Consider the following 21,880-nt stretch of genomic DNA (forward strand, 5'->3'; position numbering starts at 1 on the left):
AAATGGCCTTCCAAATTAAAAGCGTCTATAAAATCTGTAGAAAACATCGACATAACATGTCATACAATACATGTGTTTTATTATAGGAAATTCTTTTTAATGTATTTTCAGTTTTATCACACTTTGACTTTGTATCAACAGGAAAATATTAAATATTTGAAATAGTAAATCAATAGAAAAATGATCAGGTTACTTAACAAGTGAGCAGCTTTCTTACTTTTACATTAGGGGTCATTTAGCAGACGCCTTTATCCAAAGCCACTTACATTACACTTTAAATCCATGTCTTTTTCACATTTTTCCCGGGGAGCAATTAGGTGTCGGGTGTCTTGCTCAGGAACACTTAGACTTGAGAGATGGGCAGCCGGGACTCGAACCACCAACCTTGCAGTTCTCAGCACACCCGCTCTACCCCCTGCGCCACGACGACCTTCTCTTTGATGTTGGCCGGTGGCATGGTGACCACATCACTAGCTTTATTTATGATATTATAACCATCGCCATGTAGCACAGGCCACGAAGCCCGACCCAGACATAAACTACACATCAAGCTAGTTGACATGTGTCACTCAGATAAATATTTACCTCAACACACAACCCTATTTTTGAGTATTTTAAATTTGATTTTTATTGGCCCTATTGAATACCAATTACAAAATACCCACAAGTAATTGAAATACGTATTTCAAATATCTCTGTGAATAAAAACATTGTCACATTTTGTTTAGCTGATTAGATTTATAATAAGCACACAACAATAAACAACAGCATCATCTTCAGTTTTCAGATCAAATCTTTGTACAAACACTTCATTAGAACGTTTTTACTGTTAAAAATGACTTCATAATAAGAAACCTGTGATCAGCCTGGACTTCAAATTGTTTTTAAAAGTCTTTAAAAGCCAGGGAGTTATCAACCTTCACAATAAAAGCCTTTAGTAATTAGTCATGATCAGTTGCAGTTTGAAGGATCACGTGACACCAGAACACCTGAAACAGTGAGAACAAAGTATTTCCCCTGATGAAATATAAATGTGTAAAAAATACAAGGTGGCTTGAGATTAATGAACATGATATGTTCATTCCTCCTTTAAACGTTTTAGAAATGCTTGAGTGTGTTTCGCATCATGTGATCTCTAAACCTTTATTTAAATATTCAGCATTTAGTCTGAGGTTTGAAACCTGACAGCAGCGAGACAGTCGTCCTTCACACTGACATCAGCAGCAGTAGCTTTGCAGTGAAGGCGGCGTTCTCCATGGTTACCGTATCCATGGCGACCATGTCATCTCCTCAAATCCAGCGGGAAATATTAGTAAAAATCTGCAGACGTTTTTTTTTTTATCTTGGTTAACTATGTGAATAATGTCAATAAAGTTCTGCTCTGCAGTTCAACCACTCTTGGTTAAAGGGAACGATCTGGACGAGGACGCTCTGGACGAGGACGCTCTGGACGAGGACGCTCTGGACGAGGACGCTCTTGGCATTTATTGGAACCAGAGTTCCAGGATATGACCATCAGAAGCTCGAGTGCAATGCATCCTGGGACATAACGGCACAGCACTCTGGTTTAAAAGAGCAGCACTGAGGAAGCCCTTTGCTCAATAAACGACATTTACCAGCACACGCGCTGGTTTATCTTTTCTCCATAAAAACATCCTCAAACAAGCGGATTGATTAAAACCAACCCGTCGATAAGACAATATATGATCAGGTTCTATACAAGTATAAAAAAAACAGCCATGCTAACATGCTAACATGACCTCATGCTTCAGTCAGACAGCAAACATCTGTTTTTTTTCTAAAAACACCACTGACCTACGACTGAAAAGTAACCTTCCTGAAACAAGAGACCCTTTAAAAACGATTTCTGTAAACTTATAAATTCTGGCTGGCTGCCAACCCTTGTTCCTAAGTCAAATTCATTTTTTTTGGTCTCACAAATGACAAACAGATTTTCGTCTCTTTGACTATTTGATATCAAAATCCTACATATTTCTAATGATGAACTACGTTGAGCTTTAAATTACCATATAAATACAGTTTACACAGTTTGATTCTCACAAGAAGAGACATTATAGTACAACCGAACAAAGCGGGTTGTTGATTTCCAAAGGCCTTGTGGGTAATGTAGTGTGGCGACTATTAATGTGTTTCAGTGACAGATAAAACAAGTCCAATGACACGGTATAAACCCCGCCCTCCCACTACAAAGCCCCTCCCACCCTGATGGGAGTGGGCAGGGCTACAGCTGACGCGATGATGTAAACAGGTCCCATGGTTATACTTCCTGTTTCTAACCTAACAGCAACATTCAGAAAAGACTTCAAGTCAAAAGTATGACAGCTGCGATTCAGAAGTCCCATTTGGTCTTAAAAGCATCTGTAAGACAGCTTTCACAATAAGAGTCTGACAGCGACTGGTGCCCCGGTGACATCACGGTGACATCACGGTGACATCAGCGGGTCCCTGAGGTCATTGGCAACACGTGCCATGTTAACTGGGGTCGGCTCCACACTCGCTCTCCTCTGGGATGTCCTGCAAATCTGAAGGGTCAGAGGTCACAAGTTACGTTGAGATAATATTTATAATATATAATATTTCTTTTATATATGGTAATATGACATCATCACATAGTACATACATTTATTGAAGATATTATCATCATTGTTACAACAAATATATATTGAAATCAATACAGATCAAAGTCATACCTCTCGGGCTGTCGGAGCGAGGAGAGATCCTCATCACTTCCTCCTCGCTTCCTCCCTCGCTGTCTAATTGGTCCACGGGATCCTGGCTGGCCAGTGGTGCGAGGGGGCGGAGCTCCAACTCTCTGCTGCCACGCCTCCTGCTCCCCTGCTAAAACAGACATTGTAGCTTAGCTTACGATAGGTTAGCTTGTTGCCAGATTTAACCCTTCACTTAATCCTGACTCACTTGTTCTCCCCTGTTGACACTATTGATTTCCCCGTTGCCCCTCTTCTTGTCTTCTGTCTCTGCTCCCTCCCACGTTGGCTCCTCCCCCCTCCTACGTAGCCGTGTCACTTCCTCCTGCAGCAGCTCCACCTGCCTCCGCAGCAACACCGCCTCCCCGCTCGAGTCCAGACCCGTGTCGCGCGACATTGAACGTGAGAGGCGGGGGGCGGGGCCTGTGGTGGACGAGGGGGCGGGATCTGTTCCAATTGATAGTTCCAGGATGGAGTCCTGACGAATCACAGCAGCCTGTGGACGAATCAGAATCAGAAGCCATTTATTGCCCCATATGTTACACGTGGAGGCATTTGTCCCGACGGTTGGTCCAATGTAAACGACTGTGCAGGATGTTCCGGGGATTTGGGTCCATGGGGACGTGGTTCATGAGACCAACTGATGAGGGGAAAAATGTGTTTTTGTGCCCCTTCCATCAGGCAGGAGGCCTGGAGTGACACCATGGCGCCGCACAAGTAGCAGCATCTCCGCAATAACCACCGTGAGACACTGTGTGTACATATAAGTATATTTATTTAGTTCCTAGTATATTTAGTTCTTTTCTGGTCTAGTATTTCTCTTGGTTTTTACCATGTACCTTGTGTGCACTGTACACTTTGCTGCCTGTGATCCCGTGAATTTCCCCATTGTGGGACTAATAAAGAAATATCTTATCTAATCTCTTATCTTATTCTAAAGCAAGACGTGTTTCCCAGCTTCACGCGCTGCTTCCTGTCGGACAGGAAGTCTGTGATCCACTTGCAGGTGGAGTCGGGCACGTGCAGCTGGACAAGTTTGTTGCGCAGCAGAGACGGGACGATGGTGTTAATGCAGAGCTGAAGTCCAGATGCTGGAGGATGTAGTGGAGGACCATGTGCACGCATTGTCTACAGACCTGTTGGCTCTGTAACTGCAGGGGGTCCAGGAGCAGGAGGGGGTCAGTGAGGGTTTTCAGCAGAGGTGTCGAACGAAGTACTGATGGTGGTTCTATCTGATGGTGGTTCTATGTGGATGGTGGTTCTATCTGATGGTGGTTCTATGTGATGGTGGTTCTATCTGATGGTGGTTCTATGTGGATGGTGGTTCTATGTGGATGGTGGTTCTATGTGGATGGTGGTTCTATCTGATGGTGGTTCTATGTGAATGAAGTCTCTTCATTCACATGAAATAACCACCATGACTCAATAAAGAGGTTCCTCACCTGCAGGGCGTGAAGCTGCGTGCTCAGACCAACCAATCGCTGACGGACCTCCTGCGGAGAAGACAGGTGTCACATGTTAACGACTGCTCTGATTGGACAGTGTTCATATGTGCTCAGGCAAACCCACTAGACAGCATATTGTATTATTGGTATTAATTAGTCATCTGTGACACAAGTGTCAAACCTTGGCCCACCGGATGACTTTGTCATAAATTCACTCTGTGAGTGAGGGCATGCGTTGGACCAGGAGGACCAGGAGGACCAGGAGGACCAGGAGGACCAGGTCCTTCACCAACCCATTGAAAGAAACATCACGTGAGGTGACCACGCGACGCTTCTGACAGACGAGGCGCACGTTGTGTTTATTTTATATCGATTCGTTTTGCGCTGCCGGTGTGCAGCTGCCCGAGCAGGAGGTGGTGGAGGGGGGGGGGGGGGGGGGGTGTAGATCGCCATTGAGTTGGATTGAAAAGTTGAGTGAAAAGTAGCTCGAAAAGAAGAAAAAAGTGTGGGGAGCCCTGCGCTCCTCGACCGCGGCGCTACTGCAGGCAGCTGATGAGTGTGATGATAAAGCCGTGAACCTTGAATCAAGGTTTGTTTCTCGCTCACACGACGATAGTGAAACAGGAAGTGCTTGTTACCTCGTTCATGGACCGTTCCTGCAGCTGGTTACCGTTTCTGTCCTGAAGGACAAACAGAAGACGTTAAATCTAATTAATATGTATTAATATATAAATTATATAATATATAAAAGTAGGGGGCCACATACGGCCACACACAATAAAAAGTCCACACTTTTTCGACTTAATTCATTAAAAACTTGCTGTTTGAATAAGAGATTCACCTTTGATGAGCTGTTGTTAGAATCAAATGATCCATTCGGGGAACCAGAGTCACCATCTGAAGGATCAATTAATGATACATTAATAAACAGTCAATCAATAATTACATGTTACAATAACACATGGATATTCATTATTTTAAAGCTGTAAAGGATAAATTATTCAATTAATATCAGTTCTGTCACAAAGTGATTATGCAAACGGTTTCCTAGGTGAAGGCAACTCACTGCTGAGCTCCTGGTTGCCGTTGGTTACGGAGGACTTGTTGATGCTGGTGTTCAGCAGCAGTTCGGTCAGTTTATCCACTAGAGAAGAAGAATTATAAGCATACATCAGTATGAATATACTGTAGTTTGATTATGAATATGAATATGAAGACTCACCTTCGCTGATGGAGGAGATGAGGAGCGGCTCGGCCCGAGGAGCGTGAGGAGTGTCCGCCCTGAACAAGTTTCTGCAGGAGGAGGAGGAGGTGCTGAGCTCTACGCCTCCTTCTCCATCCCCTCCTCTTCCTGTTGCCTCCACCAGGTCAGAGAACAGGGTCACCCGTTCCTGCAGGAGCTCCAGCACCTCCCTGTCCTTCTGCTGGATGTCAGCTGGGAGGGAGGAGGAGGAGGAGGAGGCGAGGGATGTTCAATTAGATCTCAAGTAGATTTTAATTTCATAAAAGGCATTTTACAACCAGGCAAGACAGAAAAGGGAAATATAGACAAAGACGAGGTGTGGAAGGAGGAGGTGGTGAATGAAGAGTGTAGCAGTAGGAGGAGTGTTCAGAGGAGGTGAAAGAAGAGGAGGTGTAGGTGTAGTAAAGGGAGGACTAGAAGGAGGTGTTGTAGTAGGAGGAGGTATTGTGGTAAGACGACGAGTAAGAGGAGGTGTTAAAGTATTAGGAGAGAGCGGAAGAGGTGTATTAAGAGGTGTGGTAGAGGAGGAGGTGCAATAGGAGGTGTAGTATGAGGTTTAGCAGAGGAGGTGAAGAAGAGGAAGTGCAGTAGAGGAGGTGTAGTGGAGGAGGTGTAGGGGAGGAGGTGCAGTAGGAGGTGTAGTGGAGGAGGTGCAGTAGGAGGTGTAGTGGAGGAGGTGCAGTAGGAGGTGCAGTGGAGGAGGTGCAGTAGGAGGTGCAGTGGAGGAGGTGCAGTAGGAGGTGTAGTGGAGGAGGTGCAGTAGAGGAGGTGCAGTAGGAGGTGTAGTGGAGGAGGTGCAGTAGGAGGTGTAGTGGAGGAGGTGCAGTAGGAGGTGCAGTGGAGGAGGTGCAGTAGGAGGTGTAGTGGAGGAGGTGCAGTAGGAGGTGTAGTGGAGGAGGTGCAGTAGGAGGTGCAGTGGAGGAGGTGCAGTAGGAGGTGCAGTGGAGGAGGTGCAGTAGGAGGTGTAGTGGAGGAGGTGCAGTAGGAGGTGTAGTGGAGGAGGTGCTGTACCTCGGAGTCTTCTCAGTAAAGCTTTATCTTCGGTCTCAATAAGCGGAAACTCGTCTCTAGGCGGACAACTGCAGAAAAAACACATGAAGTACTTGTACTATGAGGTCTTGTGAGGTACTTTGAGGTATTCAGTATTCCTTCTAGGTTTACTACTTCAGGAGGGGGGGGGTCCGCTGGTACGAGCGCCACACGGGCACATAAACGGACATAATCGCACACGAGGCGGAACCACCGCCTCGTGAAAAAACCCGATGTATTCCAAGGTACTCTGATGTACTCTGACGTACTCTGAGGTACTCTGATGTACTCTTACGTACTCTGACATACTCTGAGGTACTCTGAGGTACTCTGACGTACTCTGAGGTACTCTGATGTACTCTGACGTACTCTAACGTACTCTGAGGTGCTCTGATGTACTCTGACATACTCTGAGGTACTCTGACGTACTCTAACGTACTCTGAGGTGCTCTGAGGTACTCTAACGTACTCTGAGGTACTCTGATGTACTCTGATGTACTCTGACGTACTCTAACGTACTCTGAGGTGCTCTGATGTACTCTGACATACTCTGAGGTACTCTGACGTACTCTGACGTACTCTGAGGTACTCTAACGTACTCTGAGGTACTCTGATGTACTCTGACGTACTCTGAGGTACTCTGATGTACTCTTACGTACTCTGACATACTCTGAGGTACTCTGAGGTACTCTGACGTACTCTAACGTACTCTGAGGTGCTCTGAGGTACTCTAACGTACTCTGAGGTACTCTGATGTACTCTGATGTACTCTGACGTACTCTAACGTACTCTGAGGTGCTCTGATGTACTCTGACATACTCTGAGGTACTCTGACATACTCTGAGGTACTCTGACGTACTCTGACGTACTCTAAGGTGCTCTGATGTACTCTGACATACTCTGAGGTACTCTGACGTACTCTAACGTACTCTGAGGTACTCTAACGTACTCTGAGGTACTCTGATGTACTCTGACGTACTCTGAGGTACTCTGATGTACTCTTACGTACTCTGAGGTACTCTGACATACTCTGAGGTACTCTGAGGTACTCTGACGTACTCTAACGTACTCTGAGGTGCTCTGATGTACTCTGACATACTCTGAGGTACTCTGACGTACTCTAACGTACTCTGAGGTGCTCTGATGTACTCTGACATACTCTGAGGTACTCTGATGTACTCTGATGTACTCTGACGTACTCTAACGTACTCTGAGGTGCTCTGATGTACTCTGACATACTCTGAGGTACTCTGACGTACTCTAACGTACTCTGAGGTGCTCTGATGTACTCTGACATACTCTGAGGTACTCTGACGTACTCTAACGTACTCTGAGGTGCTCTGATGTACTCTGACATACTCTGAGGTACTCTGACGTACTCTAACGTACTCTGAGGTACTCTGAGGTGCTCTGAGGTACTCTAACGTACTCTGAGGTACTCTGAGGTGCTCTGAGGTACTGACCTGAGAGCAGTCTGCTGGATGCGGCTCATCCAGGTCCTCCGGCCCTCTTTAGATGAAGCATGAAGCTCGTACATCTCAGGAGGAGTCGAGGAGCTGATGAGGTACATCCCTCGCTCCTGATTGGCTATGTCTCTGACAATCAGGTTGTTCAGGGACATCACTGGAGACTTGTCCTGAGAGACAGACAGGCACATGGTCAGGTAGACAGTCGGGTTGAGGGACAGGGGCACAGAGCGGCACATGGTCAGGTAGACATACAAGACTCACCAGAGATGCAAAGGTGAACTTCTGATCTTTCTCTTGGAGGAAAACCAAGATGTCCGACATTAGCAGGACCTGGACATCTAGAGACAAAGCAGACAGGGGGTCAGCTCCTGGTGACATCACAGTAGCTGCTGGTGACATCACCCTTCTCTACCTTTCATCCTGGAGCCCTGGACCTTCCAGAGGAGTGGTCCCTCATGGAGGAGCTTCCTTCTAAGCAGCTCTCCTCCTCTGAAGACTCCTCCCCCTCTGACCTCCGCCTCGGCACGTGGGTCCAGACGGGCTTGGATCTCCTGCAGCCTCCTGGTCCGGTCCAGCTCCAGCACCTCCTGGTCCACGGAGCCGATCAGCTCCTTCAGGAGAAGTAGGGCCCGCTTCAATGCCTGCGCCTCCTCTTCGTTGCCTGGTCACAGGACACAGAGTCAGAGGTTATCAGAGGTTACTCAAGGTCAGAGTTTGTTAAGGGTATTAGAGGTCAGGGCTCATTAAAGGTCATGAGAGGTCACAGGTACCTTTGGTGTTGTCGAGGATCCGCTGGATGAGAACAGGGTACTTGGTGATACGCTGAGTCACCAGCAGGATACATTCCTGGACGCCATGACGACGCAGCAGAGGACCACGACAGGCCCGCTGAGCATTATGGGATGGAGAGAATCAGGGTCAAGACACAACAGGTCAACCCAGGTCAGACCACTTCAAAACAGACTAAACGTCAGAGTCTGGTCCAGAGACCAGAACTAAAGCTGAAATAAACCAGGTCCAGACTCAAGTCTTAATCCTGGTCCTCGTCCTGGAACTACGGTGGCCCTGAAGTGCAAAACACAACAGAAAATAGGAAAACACAACAACATTAACTCCTTACGGAAAGGGTGGGGCCTTATAGCAGGAAGCAGAGGACGGACCCTTCTGATTGGACAGACAGACTGTCTGTCTTAATCCGAAGCCTTTCGTCGGCAACGGAAAGTGAAATGAAGGATTCAAACGAGCGCCACTCTGAAAGCTGAGAAATGCCGCTTTCTAGATATTCTGTCAATCAATGAATGAGGGGCGGGACTGAGAGGCAGTGATGAGGGAGGAAGTGACGGAGAGATGACGGTGTTTTACCAGTGTCTTAAAAGTGTCCTACTAGTGTTTCACCACCGTTTTACTGCTGTTTTGTTGTTTGGTTATATTCAGGTGTTGTAAATAAAGTAAATAACGCTACGGCCGACACGGCTCAGGGAGTCCGATTCCGTGTGAGGAGTTGGATGTGTGGCGGAGTGCGTGACAGTGAGTGAGAGCCGTGTGCCATTTGCTGTTAGAAGACAGACAGTCCGTCTGTCCAATCAGAAGGGTCCGTCCTCGGCTATAAGGCCCTCCCCTTTCCGTAAGATGTTAATGTTGTTGTGTTTTGCACTTCAGGGCCAGCGGATGGAGCAGGTCCTGGTCCTCACCCTGATGAACTGCTGCAGCCGTCGGTCTCGGTTTAGAACTTCTTTGTAGAGTTTCACAGCTTTGGGATGTCGACTACAGAACTCAGAGTAGAGCTTCTTCATGTCGTCTGCAGGCTGACCTGAAAACTACACACACAGACACACACAGACACACACAGTTAACACTGAAAATGATCCGATTGGACGTTTCCAGTTCGTTCTTCCTTTATCACTCTTTTGAGAGTAGAACTGTTTTTCATTCATAAGCTTTTAAGTTCTTGATTACAACACATGAAAGGTTGATATTACCTGTCTCACCTCCAGAACCCTGCTACCTGTCTAACCTCCAGAACCCTGCTACCTGTCTAACCTCCAGAACCCTGCTACCTGTGTAACCTCCAGAACCCTGCTACCTGTCTAACCTCCAGAACCCTGCTACCTGTCTAACCTGCAGAAGCCGGGTACCTGTTTAAGCAGCAGGTCGCCAATGCAGCGCACGGTGAAGTTGGTGGAGCTGCCCTCCATCAGCCCCTCCCTCCTGCGTTGGAGCAGCAGGGACAGGAAGTTGGAGTGCCACTCCGTCAGCTGGTCCAGACACGGGAAGATGGTGTGAACCACGGCCGCCTCCAGCTGCACCTCCTCCAGCATGGCCCGCCGGTACACACCCTCCATGATGCGCAGGGTTCGCACGTGGTGGAACTCAGTCTGGATAAGCTCTGAGGAGGCGGAGCCTGCTGTGAGCCATGTGTTTAAACACACATGTATATGTACTGCGTGTACTGCGTGTACTCGGTACCGTAGATGACGTCCTGCTTCTTGATCAGGTCTTTGTGAAGCGTCTGCAGGAAGCTCGGCTCCACCACGAGGCTCCAGCTGTCCGCCTGCACGCAGCGCCCGTCCTCCTGCAGCTCCTCCAGCAGGGGGCTCCACCACCACTCAGCTGCACCCAGAGGGACACGCAACACAGAGGGACACAACACAGAGACACACACAAAGGGACACACATTGTTTATTAATTATTTAATCTTCAGTCTGCAGCTCTTAATGCTACAATAATAATACAAATAGTCGTAGTAATAATGATATGAATAGTCATAGTAATAATGGTATGAATAGTCGTGGTAATAATGATATGAATAGTCGTAGTAATAATGATATGAATAGATATGAATAGTCGTAGTAATAATCGTATGAATAGTCGTAGTAATAATGATACAAATAGTCGTAGTAATAATGATATGAATAGATATGAATAGTCGTAGTAATAATGATATGAAGAGTCGTAGTAATAATGATATGAATAGTCGTAGTAATAATGGTATGAATAGTCGTGGTAATAATGATATGAATAGTCGTAGTAATAATGATACAAATAGTTGTAGTAATAATGATATGAATAGTCGTAGTAATAATGATATGAATAGTCGTAGTAATAATGGTATGAATAGTCGTGGTAATAATGATATGAATAGTCGTAGTAATAATGATATGAAGAGTCATAGTAATAATGATATGAAGAGTCGTAGTAATAATGATATGAAGAGTCGTAGTAATAATGATACAAATAGTCGTAGTAATAATGATATGAATAGTCGTAGAAATAATGATATGAAGAGTCGTAGTAATAATCATATGAAGAGTCGTAGTAATAATGATATGAAGATTCGTAGTAATAATGATACAAATAGTCGTAATAATGATATGAATAGATATGAATAGTCGTAGTAATAATGATATGAAGAGTCGTAGTAATAATGATATGAATAGTCGTAGTAATAATGATATGAATAGATATGAATAGTCGTAGTAATAATGATATGAAGAGTCGTAGTAATAATGATATGAAGAGTCGTAGTAATAATGATATGAATAGCAATAATAAACTACAGACCGTCATCAGTCAGAGACTCCATGGACAAAGTCCGGCTCCTGAAGTTCAAAGACTCGGTGGACTGAGACAGAATCCTCCTGAGACCTACAGAGTCCTCACTCATCCTGAGAGACGGACAGAGCAGGTGAAAGGGAGACACACACGGGTGAGAGACAACAGGTGAAAGAGACAAGTGAGAAAGAGACAGACAGGAGAGAGAGACAGGCAAGAGACAGACTTCAAGCTCCAAATGATTTGTGTGATCAACCTTTATCACGGAAATGATTATACAGAATAATCAAATAGTCGGGGCCTAATGTCCAACATAGTAATGATTATGCACGCAAGGACATGCACCAGCCAATGAGGCGACTGCAGGACTCACCCTGCGATGTTATTGGTGGAGACGCTCTTGGCGAGCGAGAGGCCGGAGCGGACGCGCCGCGAGCCGAGCAGCGACTGGCGGAGGCTGTCGGAGGGATAGATGGCCGAGCTTGGACGCTCCTTCATCATTGGAGCTGGACAAAGAACTCAAGGCATCATCGTCATCATCATCATCATCATCATCATCATCACCATCATCATCATCATCGGTTACAAGCAGCAGAGAAGAAGAGCTCTTCTTCTTCTTCTATGATTTAAAAGAACAGACCTGAACTGCACCAACAAATACAAACAGAATGAACATTAAGCTTCAGGACTACGATTCCCACAATGCTGCAGGACAGTGTCCTTCTATGTGAGAGACAGAAGGCCAGGGAGACAGACAAACAGACAGGAAGAAGGACAGACTGGTCAACTCACTTTTGCTGCGCATGGTGACATTCTGCAGAGCTGAACTGTTTCTTGACAGCGTCAGTTTCTGTTGCTTTTAGAGAGAGACAGGCAGTCAGAACAGACAGACGGGTCGGTGTCCAGTCAGACAGACAGTGAGACGGTTCTTACCCGTTGCTTCATTTTGGCACAGCTGGCCAGACTGTCTCTGCAGCGGTTATGGATGGTGACGTTACATGCTAAGAGAGAGACAAGCACACAGGGGAGGAGAGAGAGAGACGGGTGTTCAGAAAAAAGCACCAGTCCACCTGATAGAACCATAGAACCTTCTGTAGTGCACCTGATAGAACCCCCACTAGTCCACCTGATAGAACCATAGAACCCCCACCACTCCACCTGATGGAACCATAGAACCTTCTGTAGTCCACCTGATGGAACCATAGAACCTTCACCAGTCCACCTGATAGAGCCATAGAACCCCCACCACTCCACCTGATGGAACCATAGAACCTTCACCAGTCCACCGGATAGAACCATAGAACCCCCACCAGTCCACCTGATGGAACCATAGAACCTTCTGTAGTGCACCTGATAGAACCCCCACCAGTCCACCTGATAGAACCATAGAACCCCCACCACTCCACCTGATGGAACCATAGAACCTTCTGTAGTCCACCGGATGGAACCATAGAACCTCCACCAGTCCACCTGATAGAGCCATAGAACCCCCACCAGTCCACCTGATGGAACCATAGAACCTTCTGTGGTGCACCTGATAGAACCCCCACCAGTCCACCTGATAGAACCATAGAACCCCCACCACTCCACCTGATGGAACCATAGAACCTTCTGTAGTGCACCTGATAGAACCATAGAACCCCCACCAGTCCACCTGATGGAACCATAGGACCTTCTGTAGTGCACCTGATAGAACCCCCACCAGTCCACCTGATAGAACCATAGAACCCCCACCACTCCACCTGATGGAACCATAGAACCTCCACCAGTCCACCTGATAGAACCATAGAACCCCCACCAGTCCACCTGATGGAACCATAGGACCTTCTGTAGTGCACCTGATAGAACCCCCACCAGTCCACCTGATAGAACCATAGAACCCCCACCACTCCACCTGATGGAACCATAGAACCTTCTGTAGTCCACCTGATGGAACCATAGAACCTCCACCAGTCCACCTGATAGAACCATAGAACCCCCACTAGTCCACCTGATGGAACCATAGAACCTTCTGTAGTCCACCTGATAGAACCTCCACCAGTCCACCTGATAGAACCATAGAACCCCCACCACTCCACCTGATGGAACCATAGAACCTTCTGTAGTCCACCTGATGGAACCATAGAACCTCCACCAGTCCACCTGATAGAACCATAGAACCCCCACCAGTCCACCTGATGGAACCATAGAACCTTCTGTAGTCCACCTGATAGAACCTCCACCAGTCCACCTGATAGAACCATAGAACCTCCACCAGTCCACCTGATGGAACCATAGAACCCCCACCAGTCCACCTGATAGAACCATAGAACCTTCTGTAGTCCACCTGATGGAACCATAGAACCCCCACCAGTCCACCTGATAGAACCATAGAACCTTCTGTAGTCCACCTGATGGAACTATAGAACCCCCAGTAGTGAGGAGAGGAGGAACACACACACACAGACAGACACATACACACACACGCGTGTTCCCTCGACCTACTTCTCAGGGTTGGACCTCAACAGCCAATCATATCACAGGACGTGTTGTGTTTTAATCAAAAAATCTGAAGATGTACATCTGTCCTTTTGAGGGAGGATTAACACACCATCTGTCACACACACACTCGACTGAGTGGTCGCCCGTCATCAGAACCATGTATACACATATATATGTATATATGTACGTGTTTATATGTGCATGTAGGTGTACTAGTACCTGGGCAGCTCAGCGCCTCCTTGGCCGTGATGCTGCGGCTGCAGGAGGAGCACAGCGTGGTGGAGGACACCGTCAGGGAGGTGAAGAGGTGACCGTTGCTGGTCCGCGCCTCCCTCTCACGCGCCTCCTTTTCCCGCTCCTTCAGCCGCACCTTCTCCTTGTTCTGGGGGCAGACAGACGTGTCAATGTTAGTGCGGTAACCCATTCACCAGCTCAGGACGGTCACATGGTTCATCTGGAGGAGCAAATCGGCTTTCTTTATCGAGTCGACCAATCGCGAGCGAGGAACCAAGGACGCTGTTGTTTACGCGGAGCACCTCAGAGCTGCGATCCCATTGGCCAACTCAGATGACTTGCTCAGGGGCACCTAGAGCTGAATAACAGATGAGGACTCATCGCAGGTGAGAGTGGCAGCAGCAAGGCCTCATGGGAGCTGTAGTCAAGGTAGTGACCTCTGACTTCTAAGATTGGATTTAAGTAATCCAAAAATGACCTTCTAACATCTATTCCTAAACAGTATTCCTTGACCTCTGTGGAAAAGGTCACAGGGTGAAGCAAAGGTGGTTAGGAGAGTTGACGAGGAGTTAGGAAAGGACAAGGCGGTGTTTAGGGATCCACTGAGCTGCGTCCTTGTGATGGACGGAGACGCTTGTCGTGACGTCAGATGGTTCATGTGTTGTTACAGTGTGAGTCGAGTGATGAATTGTGCTGATTAAAAAGATCATCATCCAGTCCGACACCATCTTGTTATTAATCACCAGTGAACAGGAAGTGACCATATTTGTTTCTCTCTCCTTCTGTTTTTACATCAGCTTCTCTGAACTGGGAGGGGCAGGAAGAGGAAGTGTGTGTGTGTGTGTGTGTGTGTGTGTGTGTGTGTGTGTGTGTGTGTGTGTGTGTGTGTGTGTGTGTGTGTACCACGTGTGCTTTAACGTCTCACAGTTACGTAATAGAATCTGTTCATGTTTAGAACGTAACATGTAAAGTTTTATTTAAGATTCAGTAAAGTGACTCGTATGAAGGTTCAATGAGCTGGTGACAGTCAGCGATCAGCTGATCAATAATAAAGAGCTCAGTGATGAGAGCGATAATGAGACCTCTGTCTGAGGGGGGTCATGGGACGGGGGGGGGGGGGGGGCAGCAACATCCCACGAAGCAAAGACTCAGGTACCTGAAACCAGTTTACTGTGAGCAGTGTGGCCTGAGGGGGGAGGGGGGCGAGGATCGTTGTAGTTCTGGTCTCCCCAGTAGAACGCACACGCGTGACGTCGCTGCCTTCAGACTTCATGAGTGACAGTTAGGAGGTTCGGTCACACCGATGTTACGTATCACGGCGCCTCTGGTGGGGATGCGGTTTACCTGCGTGTCACATAGAACAGTGGTCCCCAACCACCGGCCCTACCGCTACCGGTCCGTGGGCCGTTTGGTACCGGGCCGCACCACGGAAAGCTTAGATATATATTTAGATATATATTTTTTCTGAAAAATGTTTTATTTTGAAAATTGACCGGTCGGACCTTCTCGACCGGCCCGCGAGGTAAAAACGGTTGGGGACCGCTGACATAGAATGCTTCAGCTTTACACCCGCTGTCTGTCACACTTACGCCGTTAGCCGTTAGCTCCAGCTAGCATCCTGCCCCATTATTCATTTATCAACAAGGATCTTCTGACTCATGCTGTCTGACCTCCACAGACCATTGAGGGCTATTGATATGAAATGTTCTATTATTTCTATTTCTATGATTGGCTGTCGCGGCTGTGGTCATATTCGTGGGGAGTGTAGAAGATGATGGACCTCGTGATGGACAACGGGGTCGAGGTGTCCTCTGGCTGTAGGTCTTCTCTGCTGAGACACGTGGTGTCTCACAGGAGACAGCAGGAGCAGGGAACTCGACGTGATGATGTTGTTTACGCATCAACTGACGACTTGAGAAGTTTGAACTGTGGGAAAGAGAAGACCAGGTCTTATGAGGACCAGACCAGCAGCGAAATGAAAAGAGCACAGGGGACAAAGAAGGACTGGCAGGAGACACAGGGGGGACAGGTGAGGTTGGGAAGGGGAGACACGGGGATCGGGAGGGGGTGAGGAGCAGCTCAAAGCCCCTCAGCTGAAGAGGGAGAAGATAGGAAGGACTCTGGGTCCAGTATGGAGGAGGACTCTGGGTCCAGCATAGAGGAGGACTCTGGGTCCAGCATAGAGGAGGACTCTGGGTCCAGTATGCAGAAGGACTGTGGGTCCCGTATGGAGAAGGACTCTGGGTCCAGTATGGAGGAGGACTCTGGGTCCAGTATGTAGAACGACTCTGGGTCCAGCATAGAGGAGGACTCTGGGTCCCGTATGGAGGAGGACTCTGGGTCCAGCATAGAGGAGGACTCTGGGTCCAGTATGCAGAAGGACTGTGGGTCCCGTATGGAGAAGGACTCTGGGTCCAGTATGGAGGAGGACTCTGGGTCCAGTATGTAGAACGACTCTGGGTCCAGCATAGAGGAGGACTCTGGGTCCTGTATGGAGGAGGACTCTGGGTCCAGCATAGAGGAGGACTCTGGGTCCAGTATGGAGGAGGACTCTGGGTCCAGTATGGAGAAGGACTCTGGGTCCAGCATAGAGGAGGACTCTGGGTCCAGTATGGAGAAGGACTCTGGGTCCAGCATAGAGGAGGACTCTGGGTCCAGCATAGAGGAGGACTCTGGGTCCAGTATGGAGAAGGACTCTGGGTCCAGTATGGAGGAGGACTCTGGGTCCAGCATAGAGGAAGACTCTGGGTCCAGTATGGAGAAGGACTCTGGGTCCAGTATGGAGGAGGACTCTGGGTCCAGTATGGAGGAGGACTCTGGGTCCTGTATGGAGAAGGACCCATGACTGGGTAATGCTGAGCTCCTCAGGGTCCACCTGCCTGAGGTCCTGGACCTGCAGTGGACTCTTCTCGGGCTGGATTCCATCGGGCAGAGCAGGACAGCCCGGAGCAGGAGGACGGAGAAGCTGACAGAGGACCAGGTGGAGAAACCACGGAGGGGAGGAGGCTCCTAAACTCCACTGATCCAGTTCTGGTTTTTGATTCAATTGAAGAACACCACGCAGGCTTCCAGTGGACAAGGAGAGGACAGTGAAGACACGTGTTGTGTATGAGGACAGGCTTCCAGTGGACAAGGAGAGGACAGTCAAGACACGTGTTGTATATGAGGACAGGCTTCCAGTGGACAAGGAGAGGACAGTGAAGACACGTGTTGTGTATGAGGACAGGCTTCCAGTGGACAAGGAGAGGACAGTGAAGACACGTGTTGTGTATGAGGACAGGCTTCCAGTGGACAAGGAGAGGACAGTGAAGACACGTGTTGTGTATGAGGACAGGCTTCCAGTGGACAAGGAGAGGACAGTGAAGACACGTGTTGTGTATGAGGACAGGCTTCCAGTGGACAAGGAGAGGACAGTGAAGACACGTGTTGTGTATGAGGACAGGCTTCCAGTGGACAAGGAGAGGACAGTCAAGACACGTGTTGTATATGAGGACAGGCTTCCAGTGGACAAGGAGAGGACAGTCAAGACACGTGTTGTATATGAGGACAGGCTTCCAGTGGACAAGGAGAGGACAGTGAAGACACGTGTTGTGTATGAGGACAGGCTTCCAGTGGACAAGGAGACGACAGTGAAGACACGTGTTGTGTATGAGGACAGGCTTCCAGTGGACAAGGAGAGGACAGTGAAGACACGTGTTGTGTATGAGGACGGCTTCCAGTGGACAAGGAGAGGACAGTGAAGACACGTGTTGTGTATGAGGACGGCTTCCAGTGGACAAGGAGAGGACAGTGAAGACACGTGTTGTATATGAGGACAGGCTTCCAGTGGACAAGGAGAGGACAGTGAAGACACGTGTTGTATATGAGGACAGGCTTCCAGTGGACAAGGAGAGGACAGTGAAGACACGTGTTGTGTATGAGGACAGGCTTCCAGTGGACAAGGAGAGGACAGTGAAGACACGTGTTGTGTATGAGGACACTGAGACGTTTCGTATTGTGGCACCATGGTAACGTTTTTTTGTCATTTTGTGGAAATAAAAGTGTCTCTCAAGAAACTAAAACCCTTTTTTCATTCTACCGCCGGTTTGTTTCAGGTCAAAGGTCAAACATCCACCTTCAGTCCTGACCAACACTTCCTGTATGAACGCGCACGCACACACACACGAACACGCGTATGCGCACGCGCTCCCCTCCCCCCGCCCCGCGCGTTTCCTCCTGCAGGACAAAGCGGCCACGAGCTGCTAACGGACACACGGACACACCGCGTGTCCGCTGTTATTATACACGCACACGTTGGCGCGCGCACGCACGCCCCCGCGGTGTGATTCTACACATGTACATGAATACAGATATTTACATGCTTATTTATAAACCCGCTTTCCAGTTAACGGGAGTAAAAAAATGGTCCGTTTCCGTTTTTTGATCTGTTGAACTTCTTCAGTCTTTTCACCCACAAACTCCTTCTGACATGAACATGATCATGATCATCGACCGATCAGCTGATCCCCGGTCACCGAGCACCGATCGATCGCCCACACTAAGTATCGATAAGCCTCCCACATCTGTAGTAACGGACCGAGCAGAACAAAGCGGAACAAAGTGAGACACGCACATCTGTTTCCAATCGATCACCAGCTGACCGTCTGATCGCACACAGCTCATCGATACGCATCATTATCGATCATTAAAGTCGGTGTGCACGCGCCCGTGGGTCCCGTTTCTTTCTTTGCTCACCTTCAGGTTGATTTCCTTCATCCTGTCCTGTCTCCTGCTCTCCAGCAGCCGGGACATCCCCTCCAAAGAACCGAGCCGATCACACCTGATCGATCACCTGAGCGAAAATACGACCTCTAACTGATCAATAATTAACCGGTAATAATGCGGGAGCGTTGGGTTCCTGGTCTCGGAGTAGTCCGCAGTCTGAGCCCGGTTGGGGGGCGGGGAGTCTTTGTGACAGACAGCACCACAATCTACTTCTAACCAATCAGAGCTCAGCCTACTGTCACTGCCGTCGGCCATTCACCTCACCGCACGCACTAAAAGCCCCGCCCTTCGGCAGCTGTCAGAGAGCGCTTGTTTCCATACCGGGACAGCGAAGAGGACGACGTCGGTGGGGTCGGTCTCTATGACAACGTCTTAACGTGTCACGTGATTCTCCGCATTCAATCAGTGAGCTGTTTGGGGTCACGTGGTTGATGAACAGAGGGTTAGCTTAACCCCGCCCGCCGTTTACAGCAGAGTACAACGCAGTGCTGTGTGACGTGGCACCACCAAGCACCGACCCCGCCCGTCCCAGAGGGCGTCGGTGTAGAAACCAGACACATCTCTCGCCTTATAACGGAATCACAAAGAGCCCAAACTGTGAAAGTGATCGATAACTGATTAGAGTGACGTCACATTGTGTGTCTCTCATTGGTAAACTGCAGTGCTGCAGTACAGCAGTAAAAGTATTTACACTCCTATAGTAAGTACTCATATTTCAGTATTGTTATAGTGGTAGTATTCCTGCCACAGCAGTAGGTGCTCATATTGCAGTAGTATTATAGTAATACTGCAGTAGTATTATAGAACTCATATTGCAGTAGTATTAGTAGGATTACAGTGCTCATACTGCAGTAGTAGTATAGTACTCATTTTGCAGTAGTATTTTTATTAGTAGTATTATAGTACTCATACTGCAGTAGTATTATAGTACTCATTTTGCAGTAGTATTGGTATAAGTAGTATTATAGTACTCATACCGCAGTAATATTATAGTACTCATATTGCAGTAGTATTATAGTACTCATACTGCAGTAGTATTATAGTACTCATACTGCAGTAGTATTGGTATTAGTAGTATTATAGAACTCATACTGCAGTAATATTACAGTACTCATATTGCAGTAGTATTATAGTACTCATAGTGCAGTAGTATTGCCATTAGTAGTATAAAAGTACTCATACTGCAGTAATATTACAGTACTCATATTGCAGTAGTATTATAGTACTCATACTGCAGTAGTATTGGTATTAGTAGTATTATAGTACTCATACTGCAGTAGTATTATAGTACTCATTTTGCAGTAGTATTGGTATAAGTAGTATTATAGTACTCATACTGCAGTAATATTATAGTACTCATATTGCAGTAGTATTATAGTACTCATACTGCAGTAGTATTATAGTACTCATACTGCAGTAGTATTGGTATTAGTAGTATTATAGAACTCATACTGCAGTAATATTACAGTACTCATATTGCAGTAGTATTATAGTACTCATAGTGCAGTAGTATTGCCATTAGTAGTATAAAAGTACTCATACTGCAGTAATATTACAGTACTCATATTGCAGTAGTATTATAGTACTCATACTGCAGTAGTATTGGTATTAGTAGTATTATAGTACTCATACTGCAGTAATATTACAGTACTCATATTGCAGTAGTATTATAGTACTCATACTGCAGTAGTATTGGTATTAGTAGTATTATAGTACTCATACTGCAGTAATATTACAGTACTCATATTGCAGTAGTATTATAGTACTCATACTGCAATAGTATTATAGTACTCATACTGCAGTAGTATTGGTATTAGTAGTATTATACAACTCATACTGCAGTAATATTACAGTACTCATATTGCAGTAGTATTATAGTACTCATAGTGCAGTAGTATTGGTATTAGTAGTATTATAGTACTCATACTGCAGTAATATTATAGTACTCATATTGCAGTAGTATTATAGTACTCATACTGCAGTAGTATTGGTATTAGTAGTATTATAGAACTCATACTGCAGTAATATTACAGTACTCATATTGCAGTAGTATTATAGTACTCATACTGCAGTAGTATTATAGTACTCATACTGCAGTAGTATTGGTATTAGTAGTATTATAGAACTCATACTGCAGTAATATTACAGTACTCATATTGCAGTAGTATTATAGTACTCATAGTGCAGTAGTATTGGTATTAGTAGTATTATAGTACTCATACTGCAGTAATATTACAGTACTCATATTGCAGTAGTATTATAGTACTCATACTGCAGTAGTATTAGTAGGGCTAGCAAACCCTAAACACAATCAGGAAGCTAGCTGTTTATATTATTTATACACGTGTTATAATCAGGTTCTTTGTTAGTTTGGTAGTTTGCTCTCGTCATTGAGGTATTACATTGATTTGACAAGTATTGTCCGTTCACAACACAGTTGTGTAGAGTATGATTTTCTTTTCGCCAGTGCACTTCATTTTTAACTTTTTATTTGTTGTTTTTATTTGATATCCTGCTGGCCTGTAGCCTTCTATTTCATACTGTAGATCTCATTTGTTAATTGAACATGTGATTTTGTTGTTTGTCTTGTTGTCCATTGTCTCATTGTATTCTAACCCCTATCCCTTTAATTCCTTGTATGTCTAACATATTTTGGCAATAAACGTTCCTGACTCCTGATTAATTACGCAGCATCCCTGCGTATTCATGTATCTGCAGATAGCGTATTTGAGCTTCATGTAGCATTTTATTTCACTTTAAATGTCACAGTTTTATGTGAATATGAGTATGAATATAATCTGTGACTGTGGTGGAGTTATTCACCTGTAGCGAGACAGCACAGGTAGAAAAATGAGAAACTGAGCTAGTAGTACTCCGCATTAGTAAGCACTCATACTGCTATAGTGAATACTTGTCAGGTAATAGTATTATAGAAGT

General features: G+C 46.6%; 1 protein-coding gene and 1 long non-coding RNA gene across 3 annotated transcripts; both read right to left on the bottom strand.

The window, feature by feature from the left end:
• Positions 1-602: 602 nt before the first annotated feature.
• On the bottom strand, positions 603-19,154 carry LOC120810370 (rho guanine nucleotide exchange factor 2). Of its 2 annotated transcripts, none has more exons than XM_078094218.1 (22): positions 18,914-19,154; positions 14,165-14,327; positions 12,398-12,465; positions 12,257-12,320; positions 11,838-11,970; positions 11,474-11,577; positions 10,379-10,522; positions 10,048-10,298; positions 9,604-9,729; positions 8,683-8,800; positions 8,325-8,573; positions 8,174-8,250; positions 7,907-8,079; positions 6,426-6,493; positions 5,394-5,606; positions 5,238-5,315; positions 5,013-5,068; positions 4,810-4,851; positions 4,169-4,219; positions 2,938-3,222; positions 2,712-2,856; positions 603-2,543 (listed from the first exon to the last, which is right to left on the bottom strand). In XM_078094218.1, the coding sequence occupies exons 1-22, from the start codon at positions 18,968-18,970 to the stop codon at positions 2,494-2,496; spliced, it is 2,715 nt and encodes a 904-aa protein (XP_077950344.1). In that variant the 5' UTR covers positions 18,971-19,154; the 3' UTR covers positions 603-2,493. The 2 variants fall into 2 exon arrangements, with proteins under 2 accessions (XP_077950344.1, XP_077950343.1); XM_078094217.1 differs by having other exon boundaries at positions 2,712-2,859.
• Positions 13,602-13,944, bottom strand: LOC144389471 (uncharacterized). The gene is made up of 3 exons (XR_013453558.1): positions 13,823-13,944; positions 13,759-13,790; positions 13,602-13,726 (listed from the first exon to the last, which is right to left on the bottom strand). It is a non-coding gene; the product is annotated as an uncharacterized LOC144389471 (long non-coding RNA).
• Positions 19,155-21,880: the final 2,726 nt, after the last annotated feature.

This window comes from Gasterosteus aculeatus, chromosome 20, assembly GCF_964276395.1.
Source record: "Gasterosteus aculeatus chromosome 20, fGasAcu3.hap1.1, whole genome shotgun sequence".
Lineage (NCBI taxonomy): Eukaryota > Metazoa > Chordata > Actinopteri > Perciformes > Gasterosteidae > Gasterosteus > Gasterosteus aculeatus.